This window comes from Globicephala melas, chromosome X, assembly GCF_963455315.2.
Source record: "Globicephala melas chromosome X, mGloMel1.2, whole genome shotgun sequence".
NCBI lineage: Eukaryota > Metazoa > Chordata > Mammalia > Artiodactyla > Delphinidae > Globicephala > Globicephala melas.
This window is the reverse complement of record NC_083335.1, coordinates 96,644,857-96,669,134: the sequence shown is the minus strand read 5'-3', so window position 1 is coordinate 96,669,134 and position 24,278 is coordinate 96,644,857. Positions and strand designations below refer to the sequence as shown.

General features: G+C 40.6%; 1 protein-coding gene across 1 annotated transcript in view; it reads right to left on the bottom strand.

The window, feature by feature from the left end:
* TMEM47 (transmembrane protein 47) overlaps nt 1-9,480 on the bottom strand; it is a 29,336-nt gene extending 19,856 nt beyond the window's left edge. Inside the window, exon 1 of the mRNA XM_030849067.2 lies at nt 9,102-9,480. Within this exon, the coding sequence (XP_030704927.1) occupies nt 9,102-9,327 (226 nt within the window). The 5' untranslated portion in view covers nt 9,328-9,480. The remainder of the gene's footprint in view (nt 1-9,101) is intronic.
* Between the last annotated feature and the right edge of the window lie 14,798 nt (nt 9,481-24,278).

Genomic DNA, 24,278 nt, shown 5'->3' with positions numbered 1-24,278 from the left:
ACTATAAAACCCATGTTAAGTTGGCAACAATATGATTTAAGTCTCACTCTTTAGGCCCATTTATGGATAAAAAAATGTGTCAGAAATACAGCGCCAACCTGATTTTAAGCACATAAATTACCCCAGGTAACCATCCAAATACATAATGCAACAATTTTAATGACCAAAGTGCAGGTCAATTTTACCAAAATTTTGGAAAATTCTGGGGGTCCAAGAGTGCCAAACAGGTTATTAATTTTCAATCCATGATAATTTCATTCAAGACTTCTGAGTTGTTTTGTGTTGATGTTTGAAGAACACACATACTTTTTTCTTTACAAATAAAGGGGCACTTTAGCTGCTTCACAGAATTCTATCACAGAAAATTTGGGGAAATGTAATTTATCATCTAAACACCATAACATAGTGTTTTTTTCCCCAAATAAAACCATTGTATACACTGCTTAGCCAAAGCCCTGCTATTAAAGTATGTTTCAGTATTTAGACAAAAAAGAAAGACACCATCACTGCTAATGGCTGCTGTTTCTTACCAAGTATTATATTAAAGATTTCGTTAGCATTTGATGGTAACTAGTATTATCTAATGGGTACTGGTATTTCTCAATAGTAATTCCTAATCATAGTACATATATAAACTTGTGATGTGTTTGTTACATCAAACATTGTTCTTCTCTACTCTTTGGAAAAAACCTAAGAAGGTTACAATTTGGAAAACTTGGTTATTTGGAAAAACGAGAAGAAAACCCATGCCAAGACTAGGAGTGGGTGACCTGCCTCTAAGCAACTAAAAAGCTTTTGTGATGGGTTTAGTGTAGCTAATAATAAAGAGCAGATGGAAGGCAGCCAGCCAGTCACCCACGATCAGTATTAAAACACCCCCCAGTAAATATGGAGGGATAAATTTGGCAAGCTAGTGCCCCCACCAGTTCCCTGTTAGCAAGCTTCTTTAGATGAGAGCCCTTCTTCTACCCCCCTGCAGAAGGTGAATTTATATTTATTTCCTCCTTTATAGTACTTCGTACATTTGTATTATTTCATTAATTTGTTTAAAAGAAACTTTCATTCATCACCTTGCTCTCACCACCAGAACGACTAGCTGATTTTGTACCAGGACAATGCTTACTCCCTGCTAGGAAATCAATGAATATGTGTCAATGAGGTTAACTACTTGGATACATACGAGAAGATAGAAAAAGGCCTCCTGGGACATTTCTATCTCTCTTTAAGTCACCTACTAGTGCTAGGAAAAGACTCCAGGTTGCCTTCACAAAGCACTATGCATTATGATGAACATTTGGTTTCAGGACCATAAAACATGACAGAAATAAAACTCCTTCTGATGGAAATTTGAGTCCTTTTGTGGATGTGCCTTTTCATGCATAGAGAATATGTGACTCGGAGTCCCAACTTCTATTTTTTTAACATCTTTTTGCCTAATACGCATATATTTTGAAAAGACGATCAATATTTGTGACCTTATCTTGAAACATGGCTCATTAAAACTATCATTTTAAATCTCACAACAGTTAATAAGCTGGTAGAGATAAAAATGATCTAGATATTTTTTTCCTGGTTTTCTGGAAACCATGGATGCTTCATTTTTGTAGGGGTTATTGTTTGTTTAGTTTTGTTTTGTTTTATTAATAGGAGTCTTTGGTGCCAAAGGCAAGACTACAATAGAACAGAAAATTGATGGTCTACTTATGTCTCAAAATCCCAAACAAATATAGGAGCAAAAAAGGGTAAGGAAGGTGTCCTTGTCTAATTTTCAAGGGAGATGATCCAATACTTTAAAAAGACTGGTAAGATTTAACTGTCCATGCCTTTGACATGTGAGGATGAAATTCTGCTTAAGGAAAAATCTGTCTCATAAATAAGTGTATCTTAAAAAAAAAAAATAAAGCCAGAACGCAATAATAATTGTTTTTTGTTTTTGTTTTAATCTTTATTTATTTTTTGGCTGTGTTGGGAATCCACTGCTGCGTGTGGGCTTTCTCTAGTTGCAGCGAGCGGGGGCTACTCTTCATTGCAGTGCACGGGCTTCTCATTGTGGTGGCTTCTCTTGTTGTGAAGCATGGGCTCTAGGCGCGCAGGCTTCAGTAGTTGCAGCACACGGGCTCAGTAGTTGTGGCATGTGGGCTCTAGGGCGCATGGGCTTCAGTAGTTGTGGTGCGCAGGCTCAGTAATTGTGGCGCATGGGCTTAGTTGCTCCGCAGCATGTGGGATCTTCCCGGACCAGGGAGCGAACCTGTGTCCCCTGCATAGGCAGGCTGATTCTTAACCACTGTGTCACCAGGGAAGTCCCCCAGAATGCAGTAATAAGTTGATAGGAAAAATCAGTCTCTTGATAAATAAATGTATCTTTAAAAAAAAATAAAGTCAGAATGCAGTAATAAGTTGATCCAGTGAAATTTATATGCATATAATCAAGTTAAGAAACTTACACGGCTGGCTTCCACAGACTTTTGGAAGTGTTTTTCAACTTAAAATCAAGCAGTTGTTTTAAAGAACCCTATCATAGAGAAACTTAAAGAAAAAGAAGTTTTCATTGATTTTTAAGGACTAGCCACGGTAACAATGTAAAATTTGATGATAAAAAACATCTAAAACTTAATGGACTTGTCAACAGTGAGTCTATTTGAAGACTCTTTAAATTCTATGGGAAATCAAAAATCTATGGGAAATAAAATCTATGGGAAATCAAATCTTGGATGATAAATAATCTTCTAAAAAGTAGACAGCTGTTTCACATGCAGTCCTTAACTTCTTCATCGAAAATTCCATACATGATAGTATTCAACAATCCTTCAAATACCAAGAGATAGTTATCTGCAATATTACTGGAAATTCTGAAAACCCACCCTGCAAAAATACTATGGCTAAGTACAATCTCTCTATTGAGTCTTTAATATTCTGTCTTGCCTTATTTTTCTTGTCCATGCAATAAATTTAATCGGGCAGGATTATTTTTTAAAATCTTTTCTACTCCAAATGTGCTGTGATTCTGTGACTCAACATATGGGCAATTATCAAGAGAAGAATCATGTTATTAAAGTAATGAAAAAACAAGCAAACAAAAAACATCCCTGCAATTCTCATACCTTTCTAGCACTACAAAACTTGGCTCCTGTATGGAATTGTTACATTTTAGTGTTCATGTACAAACCATCTTGTCAGACTCATACAAAACCTTCTAAGAAAGGCTAAAATTTTATCATGAAGTAGCAAATTAAGAGTTCAGATTCTTAATCAGTTTGATCCTTGGTCATTTGAGACTATAATCCAAAAATGACCTAAGGTTGAATATATAGAGAGAAAAACGTTCTCTATTTTGTAGACAGGTTAAGTTTTTGAGGTCATTTGATTCCAAATCTAGAGTAATCCCATACAAGCGACTAATCATTAAAGCCATGTGTTGGTTGAGGGCAGTTTTTGCCCCAGCCAAATGTTATTTATACAATTGATTCAAAGTTCTTAAAGAAAGAAGCTATGTAGTTGTCTTGGTTCTTCAGAGGCAATAAAGAAAGAATGCAGATTTCCGGCTAGACTCCAGTGTCAGACTATACTTGCACATGTGGCCCAAGAGCATTTCCTATCCTACATGCTCTTCTACAATGTGACCTTGCCACTGCTCCATCAAGAAGTAGAGCCCAATTCTCCTCCCCTGGAATCTGGACTATACATATGGCTCCTCTGTGATTTCCCAGGCTGCTTTAGACAGAGACTGGTTCTCTTTGAACCCTTGCTCTCAGCAAAACTACTCATCCTGTAAGAAAAGAAGTCCAACTATGCTGAGACCATCATGCTAGAAAGGCCAGTCCCAGCTGAGTCCAGCCTCCCAGCCATTCCCAACAATAAGTCAAACCCCATGAAACCATTTGGAAGAAGATCCTGCAGTTCCAGATGTTCTAGTTTCCAGCCATTCAAATCACCCTCAGCTCCAGCTCCACACATCCTGGAGCAGAGACAAGCCATCCTCATTAGGCCCTATCTGAATTCCTGACCCACAAAAGTCATGAGCATAAAAAAATAACTGTCATTTGACACCACTAACTTTGGGGTTGGTTTGTTTTCCAGCATTAATAACTGGAACACTCTTGGAGAAAACCTGTCCCTACCACGGATTGAGAACTTGGTAAACTTACAAAAATACCTGGTCTCCTCAATAATATATGGAGATAACATTAGCTAAACTGCAAGTTTATTCAACACTGGGAATAATAGAGATGTCTGGCCTGGAGTAGTACTGAATAAAAGGTAGCTATTAGACAATAAATTTGTGATCATGATTTACCAAGAGCACTGTTAAATGCTGGGAAGTACATATCAAAATTTAAATTTGAGACTAACAACACACTTCATCATTCAATGCAAAAAAAGTTTACCACTTAAGGAGGAAAAAGTCCTCAATTATTGAAAAAAATTATCACTTTGGGTTTGCTTCTCTGAATATATAAGGAAGAAATGCAACCCTAATGAGCAGGTATGTTTGCATATTTAATCTTCATGACAAATCATCTGATGACAGTAAGCTGTATGAGGTCATATGATTGGTAAGTGGTCAAGTTCAGGGCAGTTTGAATCCAAAGCCTCATATATTCTTCACAACACTACTCTGCCCTCCTAGAGGATTATGTTATAATTTATCAGAGTTCATAAAGAAGTTTACTGTGATATTTAGGTAATATAATCCAGGGACTTATTTTGGAGCACCTAAAATCCTTTTCACTAATATATCCAGTAGTACTTTGCGGTCTCACTAAGTGGGCTTAGTATTAAACAGAAACCTGAAAGTGATTCTTCAAATTTATTCCTGACAGCGGGCAAAATCTATTGCTTGAGATATGCTTTTGTTTGTTTTGGTTTTGTTTTGAAAGGTTTTATGAAAGGCCAGGCTTCTCACATATTCATCAAATCCCTTAGCTGACAAAGATTGATCTAAATGGCTCCCTGGAGATTACAATCATTCTACAAATGTGAACAAAAGAGGAATTATATCTGCCCACAGATTAAAATGTCCTTTGTAAAAATCAATCTGGGGAACTTCAGAGTCTTAGGAGACCTTAAAAGGAAATCATCATCAAGATCTTTAAATGTTATACTGGGTTTTCTCTGGATTATTAATCAAGAAAGTTTTGGTGCTAAGTGCTGCTCTTTGAATAATTTTCCACCAGTCTACGCTGTATAGGTTAAAAAAAATTCCATTTGTTCTACTTCTGTTCTTTCTTAGGAAACCAGAATAGAGTATAACTGTTGTGACCTCCAGGCTTGCTGAGTTATTTGTAAACATGCATCAATATCAACTCATTTCAAGCAACAAGCTGAATTTTCCGTGGAGTAAATCACATTGCAAAGTTTTCCAATGAAATTACGTTTCCCAATTAAGATATGGATTCAAAATATGCACAGATGATACACATCTGAACTCAGAATCACTGTATCTCAGATTTTCTAAGATTTGCAGGTGTTTAGGCAGTTCCGTTTATCTTAAACTACCACCCAAGACAGGTTTTCTTATAATGCCTTTTAAAGTGGATTTTTATATCACAGTTTTTAAAAAATGAGCTACATACAAAGCACTCTTAAAAGAACCCCTTGTCAACTGAAAATAATAATATTCACCTGTTATTAGCCTACAGCACACTGCCATTTCAAAACTGCCAGTGACTCGTTACAAATGCAGCTATTTTTAGGACAGTGCGCTAATGTTAATATTCCTTGAAAAAGGAACCAACTATTTAATCAAGTATTTTGTGGATGGAAAGCTGGATAAATGCCACTTGTTATATCCCAAAATTACTCTCAGTAAATTGTGTTCATTTGGCCATCTGCACACCCTTACATTTTGCTTAGTCAGTAAATAACACAGACGTCAAAAAAGCAATCTGATTTATATGAAATAGCTACGTATTTATAAATTTTAAAGAAGAAGTATAAAATTACCCTAGAGGTTATACAGTACATTTGAAGTCAAGTTTAGGGTGTCAGCTTTCTATATACACTTGAGTAATCCTATTTGTACTAAGGATTCTCTTATAATTGCTATGGCTGTGAAACCCTGTAATTATATTCTAGGAAAAAAGTTATCAAAACTAAATGCGACTAAGCAAAAGTCTAAAACATTACTATCATTTAAAAATAATATTTAAGATGTATTAAAAGGCTGCCAAAATCATCCTTAGAAATTCTGTGGCCAGCAGCCATGTGAGTACTTCCTATTCTAAACTTCCTAACAAGCATACTTAATTAATTTATTTTTTTCCTGTTTCCACCGCGAATGACAGTTTATTAGCCATTTTCTCATTTGTCTTTTTGGGAAATTTACAGCTTAAGGATGAATGCCTGGATAGTCCCCCATACACTGAATTGGGACACCGGAGAAAAGCATTACAGTAGACTGACACCCGGATTACTGGTTCGTACTAGAAGTGCTGACGCAACCTACAATACACCAGGACACAAAAGGAATGGTTCTGCTGCTTTTGCTTAAAACCATAAAACAGGTTATAAGCGGCAAACGATGCACATTTGGTACCAAAATTAAAATGCGGCTTTAAAAATAATGGCTGAGGGGAAAGTTTCCCTAGGAACTGGGCCTAAGTAGGACATATTGTCATCGGTAGAAACATTCCTCAAATTTCCCTTCTGTATTTACAAGCTTGCCTCTTCACGGCAGTTTCAATTCTAATTAAGACAAAGGTTTTTAATTAAGCCCTGAAGATGCTGGTAAAGGGCCTTCAGTAAAACTGTCCTTGGTGGTTCCTCCTGAGGTAATTCATTTCGAGACAAAGAAGTGGATCTCTTAAAATCTTCAGAGAAGACATTTCCCTCCCTGCTTTCTGCTATTCAACACAGCAAACAGACTGAGAAAAGCTGCCTGCCCTTTGGAACGGGCAAGGAAAACATTGTTCGTTTCACTTCAAGCTTCCCCCTTGTTTCAGAATACTGGTGCACAGAAGCTTCAAGTGCACCGAACACTGTAAGAAAATAGACTTTGTAAAGTGGGGAGATGAGCGATTTTCCAGATTTTGTTTCCTTTCCTCCTGCATCCTCCCCGTCCACCACCACCTTGGGGAGGAAAAATGAACTGCTACTACATAAAGAAAGTCAATAACTTGTTCCAGATAGCCTCCAACAAAACCATTTCCACCAGCCCAATTTGCTTCTGAAGTGTACTTTTTCTAGGAGGAAAACTATTTTATTTTCAGGAACGCAACAAGAAATAAATGCTGCAGTATGAGTTTCAGCAAGAGGGTAGAATAACGGGTTTAGAAGAAAAAATCAGAAGCTGTACCAGCCTCCGATTTTTACCTTGCAGAGTCCTATTACAACTATATTTGCATTAAGCTTGTGCTTAGAGAGGAAAAAAGCAAAGATAAATGGGTATGGAGGCAATGAAGGAAAGATTAGCAAACACTGCAGACGCGCCACAAACTCGAGCTGGCTTCTCCCCATTCCCCACATTCCTGGCCGAGAGAAAAGGATACGGGCCTGAAAAGAAAATGGGAGTTGAAGCTTGTTTCTCCTACCTATCTGAAAAGTCTTTATGCAATCAGGGGGCTATTATTTCAGGAGACAGAGAGAAAGGGGCAAAAGATTCACGTTGCTAAGGAGACGTGCTGGAGCTGGCATTCCTACATAAATTTCCATTTCTATTGGAGAGGGGAAAGAAAGCATATTTTCTCCAAAGTTTATTTGGATCCCCTGGTTACTGAAGAAAGGCATTTTACCAATTTATTTTATCTTTAGTTGTAAACAACCAACCCTGAAAGAATTAAAAGACCTAAATGTTGACCTCCCGCTGCCAACCAGTCCCCTCCACAGTAAATTAAGCAACAAAGACGAAATCCTTCAATAGAAATTTTGAGGTAATATCAAAGAAAAAGCCTTTTGTAAACAGACAAATTTATGGAAGAAACTAAACCAAGTGCACTAATTTCTTTTATAACAAGAAACCAAAGACAAAAGCAAATCTGATTTTTGTGGCTCTTTGTCCTATTTCAACTTGCCTGGAACTTGACACGTTTCCAGTAAGGCTTTATAAATAGTCCCAGAGAAGACAGGGAACTGTCACGAAGGAATTTAATGAGTTTCTCAGGGGTGCGCGTGTAAGTGTATAAAATCACAGCCTGGTCTTCTGCCTTTTATTCCCCTTTCTCTGCACTGACACCAGCAGCTCAAGAATCAAGATTAGCGAGGAATAGGGGTTTGCAGCAAGAAATCGGAAGTTGTCAGATTTCTGCTAAGGGCGTAACATTGGGAGGGCAGGGGAAGGCAACCGGGGCTCAAGGAGAGAGTAAAGTGTTTGTAAAGGCCCTCCGTGACTACCTAATTCTCCGCCGTCCACCCCATCCCTTTGCTGTTTCCAGGGCTGGCTGAATAAGCCACAACTTTCCAGGCATCTGTGAGTACCTCATGCAGAAGAGCAAGAAAGATCTGGAGGACTGAAGAGGCATCTGGAGTGGGAAAGAAAGAAGAGCAACTCTCAACCAAGGACGGCGTCACCAAAAAAGGCAAGGAAATTAAAGCCTGTCCCTCTCCCAACTCTTCACATCGCTCAAAAATTTAAGGAACTAAAATCCAAACCGAAACTCACGGGAAAACCCAGGTAAAGTGGAGTAGAACAGACAGAAACGGGGGCACTCAGAGGTAAACTCAGGCACATTCCTCCTTGAGAGAGAAGTGGGGAAGGCAGACAGAACCCACAGCATCCTGATGGGAGTTGGGGCGCTTTTGCTTGTGTCTTTTTTAACGCGGGTGTGGAAGGCGTTGCATTTTCAACACAGCCACATGGTTCTCGCCTTAAATGATAACAATTACCCAAAATAGCATACGTGTTACTCCAGAGCCCGAGGAATGGCCACGGGAGGAGAGGGCGTGGGACATTGTACTGGGTTTGGCGACCGGGATTGGGGAGAGGTGAGGGGTGGAGATCAGGGAGTTGGCTGGAGCCCGAGGATCCGCGAAGGGCCAGGATGGAGGGGGCGGACTAGGGTGGGGGACACACAAGGAGAGGCGGGTAGAGGCGGTAGCTGTCCAGGCAGCGGGGCGCGGGGAGGTCCGGGGCGGGAGGCAGGGGTCGCGGCGCGCCGGGCCCTCACCGCTGCTGAGTGTGGACTCGCAGTGCCAGATGTCCAAACTGGCGGGTTTCCGGCAGGACTCCCACAGGGACAGGTAGTACTGGTGGTCGGCCGTGACCCAGGCCGGGCTCAGCACGGCCCCCAGGTCCAGACACAGTGCCAGGAAGATGCACACCAGCCCGACCAGCTTCAGCGGGGTCAGCACCGACACGCGCACCTCCTCCATGCCGCTGCCCGCCGAAGCCATGTCCCGGGCGCCGCAGCCGGCCCGCCCCGCCGGAGACTAGGATGCCAGGCGGGTCCGGAGAGCCGGGAGCCCGACCTCCCACGGAGGGAAGCAGCCGAGCCGCCGCGCGCGTGGACTCGCTCCCTCGGGGATCCGCGCGCTTTCCGCCGCGCCACGAAGGTGGATCTGAGGGGCGGCCGGCCGGGGACCGGGTCGTAGGTAGCCGCAGCGACGCCGTTCCCGCCGTGGACCTTCGCCGCCGGCCCCGCGCAGCGCTCTGCCTGCGCCCGCTCCGCCCCGGCGCTGCCCCGCTCGCTCGCTCCGCCCCGGCCCCTCCCCGGCTGCGGGAGGCGGTGCCGAGCGGGGAGGGGCAGCGGTCAGCACCCGGGCCGACGTCAGGCTCCGGCTCCTGGCTCCAGGCTCCCGGCGCGAGAGGCTTGCGGCCGCCCCACCCCTGCCCGGTGCGCGCGGAATGGGTCCGCTCTCTCTCTGCCCACCGTGCGCTGTGCGCGCGCATTGAGTCCTCTACCCTAGTGTGCTGTGTCCACATAGCCCCATGCGAGCCCTCCGCCCCAGAACCGCTGCGCGGGGCAATTCCTCGAAGCTGCCCGGCCCCCGGCCCCGCCCCTGGCCGCGCTCGCTCCGGGGTCGCCTGGCTTCCCGCCCCCACCCCCTCCCGTCACGTGGATTTCCTTTTCTTAGCGAGCTGGGGTGGGTCCTTTTCTAGAAGGCGTCAGCTGTAGATTCCTAGGTTTCTTGGGCTGTGGCCATTGGAGCAAAGAGAGGTTCTCTCTCAGCGATGTAACACACCCCCTCCCGCCCCGCCAATTTCTCATCCCGGGGGGATTTGGAAGAAGGTGGAGAAAAGTGACAAAAGGCATTTTGTTCTCTTTTCAAACTCAGGATGGACGCAGTCTTGGACGCGATCTCTTCCCCCCCCCCCGCCCCCTCCCGCCAGTTTTCCCTATTTCCTAACTTTCCCCGCCGGCCTACTGCGGCTTCTATTCTCTGGGCTCGCCTCCTTTCGCGCCCCCTAGGAAGGGCGGCGTGAAACGAAAGAACGCAGGAGCTAAAATGGGAATGAGAGCTCCCACCAAATGTGATGTAAACCGTACTTGCTTCCCCGCTGCTGTGTTCTTTGTACGTTATTTAAAACCTTTATTCATTCGGCTTTACATTATGCCAAGTGGGATCTGAATCCCTCCATTGCATTAACCTTTTCCTGTGCCCCGAAGACCTAGCCCAGGGCCTGGCATAGGAAAAGTGGCATATCTTTAAGTAATGAATCTACGCATATTTACTGTGTGCTTGGGGCTAAGGATTCAGCCCAGTTCGACCTTGTCTCTGTTTTTAAGGAGACGCTCTATTTTTTTCCCCCTGTACATGAGGAATAAACTCCCATTGAAACTGAATTTGCAATTTGTAACTGACTATAGTTCAGCTTGTGATTGGTAGGTTATCTGTCTCCTGTATCTCTGACTACTTGCCCTTTTTCCTATAAAAGAAACAACTTATTGATAGTTCATTGGGGGTAGGGGTGTTCCCAGATCTTTCACTGTCTGAAAAAGTTGGGAAGAAACCCAAAAATAGTGGTTAAGATCTGAAGAATGGAAGAAATGCCTTCTCTCTTTTAATGAAACACCATCCTCAACGCTGCGGGAGTTCATACTTTTTGCGGATAACAGTTTCTTTTCTTCTAATCACCTTTCCATAGGGCTGACTACATTTTGACCGAAGCAACATTTTGAATGCAAGAAACAGTTGAGTTAGTGTCAAATGACGAGAGTAAGAACCAACTCAATGTGAAATAAAAACCCATTGTCTTCTTACATTTGTTCCCCTACCTCTCCATCGTGATATTTACCGCACTTAACAAAGAATGCTAGAGCACTCTGAGCTCCGGAACCTCTAACTTCCAACAGGATTCTTGGCCTCCCAACCTTCCAAGGAGAAAGAAGCTTACATGCTTATCCTTGAAAACAGTTCCTAATGGAACACTGCAAAGTTATAAACCAGGACGATTAATAGGGACGACCAGGCTTGGAATATCTTTCTTTTACCTGGATATATGTTCGTGGATTTATAAGGTACATTTGAAAATAATTTTTAAGAATATTTCTTGACTATGCCCTCAAAGTTATCTTTTTGTTCTCCAAGTTCTATCACTTGCCCTTTAATAAGTTCCAGTCCCAGTCTGCCAGTATTTTCTTTATCTTCGTTCCATCTAGTTTGGGCTTCCTTCCTCCTCCGGCCCCACCCTCCCCTTGCTTCGTTTTTCCGGCTTGTACTAAACTGCTTACTTGAACAACTCCATCCTTCATTGTACCACCTATAAAATTGTCTCTGTACTGTCTCAAAAATTAGAAAAATAAGGCATTTTTAACAACAAAAAAGCCAAATTCTCCTAAAATACTCCATTCCTCTTTTAATATGTCTAGAATTTGCACAGCATAATACAGATCACCAATCCTTAATCCTCATTTTAAAAATACAAAAAGCTCTCAAGACAGAAGGGTTTTTTTTTTTTTTCCTTTTCATAAGTTTGTAGCAAACTCATTTGGTAAAAACAAACAAATAAAAAAACAAAAAACAATTACAAACTGATGTGAGGCTATGTATGGTTTTGGTTTATCCCACTTAGTGTGAATAAATATGGAGCCACAAACCCTGTTGGGTGTTGTCTAATTTACAACATATGAACCATAGCGTCATTCAACAATCTGAAAAAGTTCCTCAATACAGCTGGCCCCAGAGGTTTCATATAAGGGATAGTGGACCTGCATTTACTCTAAAAAGGGAAACGGTGGAGCAGAGATTCATAGTTAACATTGAATGAAAACCTACCAAAAAACAAAAAAGGTATCTGTCTGGAAGTAGGATGGGAGGTGACAGCTAAGGGGTGTGTGTGTGTGCGTGTGCGTGTGCGTGTGTGTGTGTGTGTGTGTGTGTGTAGGAGGGGAGTAGAAACAAGAATTGAAAAAGACCCATATCTGAGGGACTTCCCTGGTGGTCCAGTGGTTAAGACTCCGCACCTGAATGCAAGGGGCCCAGGTTGGTTCCCTGGTCAGGGAACTAGATTCCGCATGCCTCAACGAAGATCCCACACACGGCAATGAAGATCCTGCATGCCACAACTAAGACCAGCACAGCCAAATAAATTAAAAAAAAAAAGACCCATAACTGAGAAATGATATGGGCCTACATTGAACTGTGAAGAAAGAGTCCCTTGCTTAGGCGAATTTACTAGAGATCTCTTGGAAGTGATGACTTTTTGGCCCTTCATTATGGTGCCACACAAAGGCCAGACACCCCCTCTTTCACCTGAACCTAGCCTGGGCACCATATCACCATGGTCACCCCTCTCCCTAGACCTCAGGGAGGCAAAGGCTAAGGGCCCAAATTCTATCCCATGGTATAGGAGCTCCATGAGAATTGGAGTCATAGAACTCTGACATGGAACTCTGCCTGAGTTGTATAGCCAGGGAAAGACAGGAAGGAGTCATTCCCAGACTCTGAAGTAAAGGAAGAGATCCGCCTCAGGCTTGCATCAGTCAGGCCAGAAAAACAGGGCAGCAATGTGAGAGGTGAAGTCAGATGGAAGAGATTGAGAAGTTCATTCAGAAAAGTAGGGAAGTGTCATGGTGGGAGGTAGAGGATATGGAAGAGATGGGGGGGTGAGGAGGGAGCACGTTCCAGACTTTGAATGTGTCTTGAGAGAATAAAGAGGAGTAAATGTCACATTGTCTGCTCACAGCCTGTCAGCAAGGGCACCATCTCTACATTTGCTTAGCAGTTGAAAGGTACAACTACTAAGGTTCAGTCCTTTGGGATCACTCAGAAGGGATGTAATCAGTTAGGAAGGGAGAAATGATGTACTGTTTTCAGGAATGATCCCAGAAAATCTCATACACTCTTCAAGTCACCAAACTTGTCACTGTCACAGCCGCCTCTGGTCAATGTCAATCCTGTGCCCCTTCTTTAGGTAGGCAGTGGGGAGGTGTCATCCAGTTTTTCTGAATCCAGGTCACCATGCATATAAAGTAAGCTTTATCCATCAGGGACAGGGCAGTTTGGCTCTGCAATTTTAAGTCATGCTTCTCTTTCCAGCTGCTGGAAAGGTCTTCCTAGAGCAGGCACTAGTTTGCTATAGAGAGGAAGAAATAGAATGGAGGAGAAAATTATGAAGCAACCGTTAAAAGATTAGAAATATCCACCAGCTGTTTGTCCAGTGTAACAGATAATAATGTTGGCAAAATACTTTAGAAATTAGAAACAAAGACTACTTCAGGGTTTACTCTCTTTACTATAATTCCATTCTCGAGGTCCATGCTAGAAGGATTCTGATGTGAGTGAAACCACGATATAATAAGTCCTGCCTGCTATTTATGATAATTAATAAGGTCCAAGAGAGTTCCAGGTTATGGTGTGTTCTGTATTGCATTATTGAGATTTCTTCTGTTGTCACAAAATTGTTGGCTTAGAGTTATCACAAATAATTGTGACTAATAATTACAACTTCTGCTCTTTTAAGAAAAGAATATTGATGACGATGAAGAATTCCACATCCAAATAACTATATTCAATCATTTTCTAATGTCTTTTATGATTTAAAAATGTATAATATTGAATCTGTTAGATTTAAGTCAATAAGAGCACATCCATCGTTTCACATTATGTGTGAGTTTTGACTTCAAGTTACTTCTTATTTCATAATAGTGCCTATGACCATAATAATTTACTTGCCCACAGAGAAAGGAAATAAATCATGAAAGGGAAAACACAAGAGGCCACTGGAGTTGAAGGATGATTAGTTTTAAAGTAAATATGTTTATTGTAATGAAAGAAGTGTGTCAGATGCCCGGGAACTAGAAATACAGGGAAAATCAGAATATTCCCAGTGGGATTAATTCTAAATGCCTCTTCCATCTCTTTTTCAAGCTTCTATTTTCTTAACAAAATCAATTATGGCACAAGTTTTATTCCACATTTATATTTTATTTGTATTCACTTAGAGCTTTGTGGAGAAATGACCAAGTAAGTATAAGGACTTCTTGTACTTCATGACTGCATTTTTTTTTTTTTTTTTTTTTTTTTTTGTGGTATGTGGGCCTCTCACTGTTGTGGTCTCTCCCGTTGCGGAGCACAGGCTCCGGACACGCAGGCTCAGCGGCCATGGCTCACGGGCCCAGTTGCTCCGCGGCATGTGGGATCTTCCTGGACCGGGGCACGAACTCGTGTCCCCCGCATCGGCAGGCGGACTCTCAACACTGCGCCACCAGGGAAGCCCCATGGCTGCATTTTTAAAAAACATTTTATTGGAGTGTATGCCTGCATTTTTAAACTTCTGGTTTCTTTGTTTCTACAACTATAAATTGAAACTTTCAGTTACCCTGAAGCAAATGCATGCCTACCCACACATTCTCATCCTAGTGGCATTTCAGTTATCCTTGGCCGTCATCATCAGGATACATCATTTCTACATCTCTCCTGGTGTGCCCCACGCTTGAGGACTAAATCGAAATTGGAACAATGGAAGCCTCAAAAATAAAGGGGTAGGATGACCAGGTCTAGATTTTGCTTGGTGAAGCTCGAAGGGGACTAGTGTTGAATCATGACTTGGGTTTGACTTAAACACAAGTCAAGGGAAGTTAGAGTAGAGATGGATCATCATCATTAGGAATCATCATGGGAAGTTGTTCACATTTTCCATTGCTCTCTTTGGAACCCATTAGCTAAGCTTTCTCTGTGACTTTAGATTTCAGTCTAAAGCCATCTTTGTGCACTTCTTGCTGGGTTTTCAGAGCCCTTTTACTCTTGGACATTTAAATGAAGACACCTGTGACTTGATGGAAAAATTCTAAGTGCCTGCTTAGAACCTCCCCTCCCAAATTAGACTGCAACAGTGTCAGTTTTTCATCTCAAAAAAAGTTTCATCCATGATGGTTGGCACTGTTTTATCCTCTCCCATGTGTTTATTTTTTGTAACATAGATGGTCTTAAAATTGTTGTAACTGGAAGCCCTTACAAGCGCTCTCCTGATAGGGACTCTGTAGTGTAAGAAAGTTCTCTTTCATTAGAAAGTGTGGATCCCTTCTCTGTTTTGTGGCCTGAAGTACTCACACTCACGATGGAAAAAAAATTAACCCGAATTCATACATCTCAAGTATAGCAATGGCTCAAAGTTAATTGAAGGAAAGGCTGAAATTAAAAAAGGATTAAGTAGAAAGGAGGGTACCTGGAGCAACTTATATTCACACTTCCAAGTAGAAGAAAGCAGCTAAGCGATTTCTCTCTGGAATTTCCAAAAGGTGGTCTTAAATGTCAGCAATGCTGGGGGATTGAGGCTAGTGGAAAAAAGATCCTCTTAGGAATTGTATTCCAGTGTAACTCTCAGCTCTAGATTTCACCTTTTAAAATGTGTCGGTAAAGTTAGTGAGTACTGCATGATTCATCAGTAGTTTGTCAAAATTCAAAATGTCAGTTCATTCAGGTCCAAACAGATATTGGTAGAAATATCAGAACAATATGAAGATCAGAGCTTTTTATCATTCCCTGAATCATTTTTTTCAACTTTACCTGTTTCACATTTTCCCCTCTTTCCTTTCAGGCTTTCTGGTCTTTGGTAAACAAGAATGGGGATTGTTTTGATTCAGCCAGACCAATGTTAAGATAATCACTCTGGAACCTACTGAGTGTATGGATTTGGGCTTGCCATTAACGTCAGATCCCTTCTTTATAAAATAGGGTGATACCTATGTCATCGAGTTGTTGTGAGGATTGATGAGGTAATCTATATAATGTGTAATGTCTGGCATATGGTAAGCACTAATCATAATTATTATATTAGCATAAGCCAGATGTCAGCTAAGGCCTTCTTGTCCCTAGGAGATTTAGGGAAACTTTGTTTAACTCTATAATTTCATGATCCTTCAGAATCCAAAATCCTTTCCCAAATCCTTGCTGCTTCTGTTCTTCTCTGTATCTGGTTCTGCATCTAGTCAAATGCTCAATTCTACCCCTAACCAACCTAGGTGCAAATGTCAGCCCTCAGCAAATTTCCAGGAAAAACACATCAAGTAGCACCGTATAGTTTTGAATTTATGAAACTTTTCTGATGACTTATGGAGTCATGAGGAAAGGGTGCTACACTGTAAAGAGGAAAGCCTTCCACGTCTTGCTTGTCTCATCAGAGCCCGCATCTGTTCTCTCTTCTCTCACTGTCAGTCCCAACCCTTCCTTCTCTATCCATCTGCTCATTCCTATGGCTCTAAATCCTTGCCCCTCGAACTGTGGTCCACAGATGCCAGCAGTACTGGAGTCACCTGAGAATTTACTAGAAATGCAGATTCCTGACCTCTCCCTGGACTAACTGAATCAGAATCTATAGTTTAGTGGGATCCATAATGATCAGTGTACAAATTAAAGTTTGGGAAGTGCCTGATCTACATCATCTTCTCAGGTCTCTCAGGGCTCAACCTCTACTGCAGGTAGCTGCATGAAAGCAGCTGCTAAGAGAATTTTTAAAAATCACCATTTTCTTCCTTACTCTTCAATGCATTATGTGGTGACCAGGAGAATGGAGTTTCTTTCATGTCCACTTCTCAGCAGGCTCTAATTGTCACTGATTTTGATCCCACTGGCAATGATTACTCCATAAGGGTCATCAGGGTTTTCTTGATTCAATAGTTCTAAACCACCTTTTTTTGTTGTTTTTTCACCTGCTTCTGAGAGCTGTCATTCTCAGTGTAGTCCCAAGAGTCTGAAGATGTGTTAACTGACTGATGAAGACAAATGATGATGCTTCTTCAAGTGCACATTAAATAGCAACTTTTAAGACTGAGGAACACTAAGAGTGACCCCTGGCTTTTTCTGAATTCATTTTGAGACATTTATTGCAACTTCACAGCACATAAATAAACTACTAAGGATCAAGAAGTGAAAGGCAAAAGTTCAATTAGCCTAGTCATCTGAAAGAGCATCGTAGAACAAAGTACAGCAGGACACTGATAAAGACCATCAAATACAGAGAGTCACAGGCCTGGAAATGATATGTGTAGGTAAAGAAAGAGGATGAAGCTGCATTGTTGTGCTTTCAAACTCAGGCCACTTAGACATTTGATCTCCAGACTCTTTTTAAATTCCTTATCTTTAGCCAACCCAGTTATTAGATTTGGGAAACTCACATATACTATTCTTAATTGATGAACTGACAAACAAAAAATGGTGTGCCAGTGAACAGTGTTGAGAGCATAAGCTGCCTGTGGAGGCGAGAGTAAGCTAAAGATGTCATTTGGGAAAGTTTATCCAGGGGACATGATGTGTGGAGTGAATGGATACAGGATTTTTCAGTATGATGAAGAGAAAACTAAAGTGAAAGACAAATGAAATTTACTTTAAAAATTATAAAAGCTCAATTATATATGAATAGTTGGCAGGTCAGGGGAAAAAATAGAAGATAAATAAAAGTTATTGATTATTAGAATTGACAATTGAGACTGAAGGACAGGCTAGTAACCCTTGTAGGGACCAATTTTTCTTAGCTGGCATAGAATTGGGGTGATTGACGCCACCATTCTATGTTTTGACACCATCACCCTACAGTGAACTAAGTGAAGCTGTGATTTCTGATAACCCTTTATTATTTCTTGACAAGATATCACCAATTTTGATAAAGCAAGACAGATAAAGCAGATTCTTAAACACATTCAGAGAAGTACATTTTTCTAATATATTCTATTCAATATCTTTTGCAATTTTTCTCAACATGTTTTGAACCTTTTTACCAATTCACTGTCACTTTCATATCAATTTCTGGACATTTCTTTGGTCATACATTTTAATACTTCGTGTGTGTCCAGGAGGGAGAGCACATATTTTGTGTGTGTTTTTTGTGCTTTGGGTTTTTAAATCTTTTTTAACATATTTTTTCATTGACTGAATTAGTGTGTGCTGCTGTTTCTCAGGCCTTTCCTGGAGTACATTTCTCTCTTAGAAACAGGCTTCTTTTTAGGAGAAAACCCAAATCTGGTTTTCATTCTTTGCGCAAGTGTCTGAGTACAGGATCAAATAATGTAAGAAAAAGTAAATACATTAATGTTGTTCTTTGGAGTCAGCAAAACTAAAATAGAAATTATTTTAAAGGGTGTGATTTTAAATATTGATAGACTTGCTGCAAAATCCCTTCAGTTATGCCATGCTTCTTAATTCTACTTTCATTTATCATATTCTTTTAAACTCATGGTGTTTTCCCGATGTTTTTTGGTGTTTACTCCCTTTCCCTAAGTCCAGTGAGAAAAACGGAGAGAGTGGTTAAAACAGTCAAAAGGCATTTCTAAAGTATGTGTACATGATTTACCTTTTCCCATTTTAAAAATCTTATCTCTTTTTATTTCTTTTTCTGCTGTTGTCATATTTAGTCTCTCACATGATCCACATTCTGGCTTATTATTTTTTTTAATAAGCAAGCAGTAAATCAAATTGAAACACACACACACACACACAGAGCACCACACAGCACGCACAGCCCATACTCAATTATTTGTATGACATCAAATACTGGTGAATATCCTTGTCTCTCCCCAGGAAATATGTAGAACCTTCTTTCCCTGATGTACAGTCAAATTTCACTTGGGTGTGAGCAATTTCCCCAAACCGAAAACTGTCTGTGTATTTTGGGATAATATTCCTACTGCTGTTTTACTGAATATGGGGCTGGTTTTGCCATTACCAAGCCAGATCCATTCCAATCAACATGTCATCAAACCAAAATTTAGTACACAAGGTCTGACCAACTAAGTGTTCTAAAGGAACAACAAGGCAAAATATTAAAAATCAAAAGTGCCCTGCAAAATCCAGACATAGGATTGCTGAATCTGTAGTGCAAAATGTTCACTCTGTCTTTGATCCCTGCTCTCAGCCAGACTTCTTCACTATTGAAGTGGCTTTTTCACCGCTCCATTTTCCCTTCACTCTTTCAAATGGTTTTCCAACTATGTCCAAGTTTCTCATCACATCTGCTAATGCTGCAATGTTTGGTCTTGTAATGGGTTTCTTGCCTTCCCATTATCCCTTCTGGGTAGTATCAGAACAAATGTTAAGATAGTAAATTGTGTACATAAACGAGGATAGTGTTGGTGGTAATCATTAATGGTGCTTTAAATGGAAAGAGATCAGAAATAGAGAAATTTCTCTAGATTTAGTTAGAGTTGACTATACTTTCAATAATATATTTGACAACGACTCCATAAGAAGAAAAAAGTTTGGAAAAGCATTATATAGAAAAACATGCAAGGCCTGTTTGGAAACAACCAAGGTATGTGATACTAAAGAGTGAAGAGTTAAAAATGATTCCCCAATTTAAGTCTGTTTGAAAAAAATATGATTCAAAAGGCAACTTACAGAAAGTAGAGTAGTGGTTGCCAGGGGCTGGGAGGAAGGGTGGCATGGGGAGTTACTGTTTAATGGATTTAGAGTTTCAGTTTTACAAGAATTCTGGAGATTGATAGTGGTGATGGTAGCACATCATTATGAATGAATTTAATTCCACTGAACCATACACTTATAAATGGTTAAAATGGTAAATTTTATGTTATGTGTATTGTACCACTATAAAAACATTGGAAGGAATAAAAGGCAACAATTTTTTTCTTTCCTCCAACGTCCCTTTAAACATTTTTAGTGCAGAGTAATCTTCCTCCACTCTTTGTTGAAAACTCTTATAGAGCTCATAGGTGTCTGTTCACTTTCATGTAATAGCAAGTCCCACGTCAGTTTAGGTGGCAAATATAATTTTGATTCAGCAATTAGAATGTCCAGCTGTGGGACTTCCCTGGTGATCCAGTGGTTAAGACTCCAAGTGCACGGGGCATGGGTTTGGTCCCTGGTTGGGGAACTAAGATCCCGCATGCAGCACAGTGCAGCCTAAAAAAAAGAATGTCCAGCTGCAATATATTAATCAAAGTTCCAAACTTCATTTAGCATTAATTCTTTGTAGATTGGACGTATAAAGCCACTCTTTTTATAAAGGGGTGCTGCTTCTATTCTAGGTCTCTTTTTATGCTGTTGATCAGGCTGAGGGGTTCAAGAGATGGAATTGATCCTACTCTTTTCTTTGTAAATTCAGTAATTGGAAGAGGGAATCTCTGTCACCTTCACTCTGGCATGTCAATATCTTTTCTATTTGGTATCTCATCTAAATTTGAGGGAAGGAGAGTTCCATTATAAGACCCTGTTATGATGTGCTGTCAAGTTTGGCTAGAAGGTTGGGAAAAAGAGAAAATACTCTGGGCATCACTCAGATGACTGGTCAAGGACTGTCAGAGACTTAAAAGTTGTGACACATGAATATTAATAACCTAGTGTGTGAGAAATGTAAGTAGCTCCAAATCAGATTTCATTGCACATCATTTTATTAATATTATTATTAATTATAATTTTTGAGCACCTATCAACTTCTAGCATTTTCTAGGTGCTTTACCCATGCTTTTTAAATGTCTTAAATGAATACAGCCACACAAAGAAGAAGGTGCCAGTGCTGCTTTTCAGGTGAGGTAATTGAGTTGCGTAAAGTTTGAGTTACTTACCTAAGGCCATGCAGTTAAGTAGTAAAGCTGAAATTTTTCTCTTCTGTCATCTGAAATTGATAGAACATCAAGATCGCTACATTATTCCTAACTAATGTTTTTTTACAAGGAGGCCTAAAGCTATGTTATACTGAAGGAACAAGAGTTGACAAGCACTGCTAATTGCCTTTTGTTCTATTCCTGCTAGTAGACTTCCACTCAGGACTGACACCCCCTCCCCCCCCACCCCCGCCCCATCCTTTTTCTTCCTCTGTCATTGCTAGTCGCCTTTTTCTCCACCTTGAAATTTAGTCTTTCAGACTAAGCAATATTTATAAAAATCACACACCAAGGTCACTTTGTGCAAAGCATGATCTGAATACTAATACAGACCAAAAATTTGTAAGACTACTGTGTTAACCAGGGATGAGTGATGTCATCTTAAGTGAAAGATATTATATAGGGACACAGTATGTCCTAGTTCAGATATCTTTTGTACTGTCATACTTTATATGTCTTTTTTGTTTTGTTTTGGTTTTGTTTTGTTTTGTTTTGCGGTACGCGGGCCTCTAACTGTTGTGACCTCTCCCGCCGCAGAGCACAGGCTCTGGACGCGCAGGCTCAGCTGCCGTGGCTCACGGGCCCAGCCACTCTGCGGCATGTGGGATCTTCCCAGACCGGGGCACGAACCCGGGTTCTCTGCATCGGCAGGCGGACTCTCAACCACTGCGCCACCAGGGAAGCCCTTTTTTTTTTTTTTGGTCACACCCTGCACAGCTTGTGGGATCTTGTTCTCTGACCAGGGATCAAACCCTGGCCCTCGGCTGTGAAAGCACTGAGTCCTAACCACTGGAACGCCAGGGAATTTCCTGTATGTCATTTTAACGTATCATGATCTCATGTAAGAAACCTATTTCTATACAACCAACTAACTAACCAAATTAACTAACACTCTCCACTGTCTGGGTAAAGCAGGCCAACTGATGCCCAGGGCATACTCAAGACTCAGGGCTACTAGGCTAATCTATTGTAGCCCCACTCACTGTGGAGATGAGTGTTTACTAGGAATTATTTGTTTGTTATGATACCTGTTTATGGTGCTTGCCCATGTTTTAGTAATTGTCAAATTAACTGTGGGAGAAGCAATGGTGAAAAGTTCGAAATAATTACACAAAAATCTAGCTGCAGTCCAGCTGTGGAATAAGTCCTAAGTGTCTAAGTTCTCTTTGTACTTAAAATAAAAGCAAAAACAGAACCCAGATAAGCATTTATTTATGAAAGATGTTAGGAGACTTCTAATAAGGAGTCATTCAAAGGAAATGTCTTGGACCTATATCACTAGATTCATAAATAGGTGCTCCTTTATGAGGAGGTACCATTCCACTTGGAAGAACAAGGGCTGAGAATGTGAGTGCAACATTAAAAATACATACACATGTGTACACACATACATACACACAGAATGATAAAGTTAGAACCATAGACCAGGATACTCCTTTGTCCCACAAAGGATCCAAACCACCAAAGGCCTCACCTCAGCAGTGGACAAGGAACCATCAGACCCCAGACAACCAAAGTCTAGCTGTGACTCCATATGACAACACCATGGTATTAGAACCAGACTCTCTAGCCTTCTGTGTGCATAGATTCTGGAAGAAGAATTGACCAAGTAAATTTCTTTTCCTTGGTTAATGCAAGCTAAAGCCCTCAAAAAGGGAAAATTGGACATACTACTAGTATGAACATGTGAGGTTTTAAGCAATCAATTTGAAAAATAAAAGAGATATGACCTTGTTTACATCCCAACCTATTGAAAAAGGTCATCAACATTAAACCCCATTTTAGGAAAAATTGTTAGATTGAATATAAAATGATCTAGTTATCTTTTCAAAACAAGAAATACATTTATTTAATATCCACTTATTTCCAAATGTAAAAAGCTACAGATTTAGAGAAATTCTGATTTGTACAAAAAAGAATTATAATTTCCGCATTCAATTTAAAGTTATTTTCTTGCTTTTGTTTCATCCAATAATTTCACTTAGAGGTACATATCCTAGAAAAATTCTTTACAGCTTTAGTATTAACTTTATTGTTTTGATATTGCAGTTGGACCAATATTTGCGCTCAGCTCCATCCAGGCTAGTTGTTTTTTGCATCACAAAAATGATGTCAATATACAGTTAAAAGAGCTAAGCTAAAGCCGGTATATGTACCCCTTTCTCCCTCATGAAAGAGCAGGGCAGGTTCTGGCCCTGGGCTGGAGCATTACTTGTTCATGGGCCATGCAAGGTATGCAGATAAAGGATTAATATATGAACCTGCATCCTGGGGAGAAGCCAGGTAGACCACATAAACAGATTTTGAACCCTAAAAGTGCCAGACCAAGAAGTAAAATCCAGGGATGTGGCAGCCAGTGGAACTGAGGGAATAAGATGGTATTTAGGAGGTTCACAAAGGAAAGAGGAGAGGTGCAAGGCATCCAAGGCCTCTCACTGTTTAGGAGGGAGCTTTCACAGGCTCTCCCATGGCCTGAAGGCCGTGGGTTATTTCTCAGCTAAAATCCTATTTTTCAGTTTCCACTGGGTTTGTGTATACTGTTTTAACTTTGTGAAGACACTACTGAGCGTGGGTGAGGCGGTGATGGGTATTGGAGCACAATGTAGTTAGGTCCCTAGAAGGGGTTATGTCCAAATGACCATAAATATTGTTAATGATTTCCTCTACTCTAGAGAAGCAAGTCTGTATCTGACCGAGTCTACCTCTGAGCAAACCGCCAACCTAAAGCTGTTTTTCTTCACAATCACATTTTTTTATTATGAAATACAGCATATTTACAAAAGGGAGGTATATCAATTTAACCAATAAGAAATTAATGAGTGCTTGTTAACCATATTAGAATAGAATATTAGCAGCTCAGAGCCCCATGTATGTGCCTCACTGATCTCCCCATCCTTTCTTCAACCTAGATGTGCACATGGTCTAAAAATTTCTATTATTTATTCTCTTGCTTTTACTTTATACTTTTACCACATAAGCAATTTAGTATTTAGCTTTATCACATTTAGTGCTATATGAATAAAATCCTATAGCATGTCTTTTTCTGTGACTTTTTTGAACTTCGTAAACACCAATGCATGCAGCTACTATGCTTTCATTTTTTTCTCTTGCATAATGTTCCACTGCATATTTATACAATGAATGAATATTTGTTTGTTCTTCTGTGGAAGGCCATTTGGACTCATTCATATGCCTTTAAGAACAGTGCTGCTCAAAATATTCTGGAAGCATTGCTTAAGGCCTATGTGCAAGTGTTACATGCTATGGAGTGGAATTGTGGGTCAACAAGTATGCACTTGTTTACCATTATTGGATTTATACTTCCACCAGCAGTGCATTAATGTCTGCATT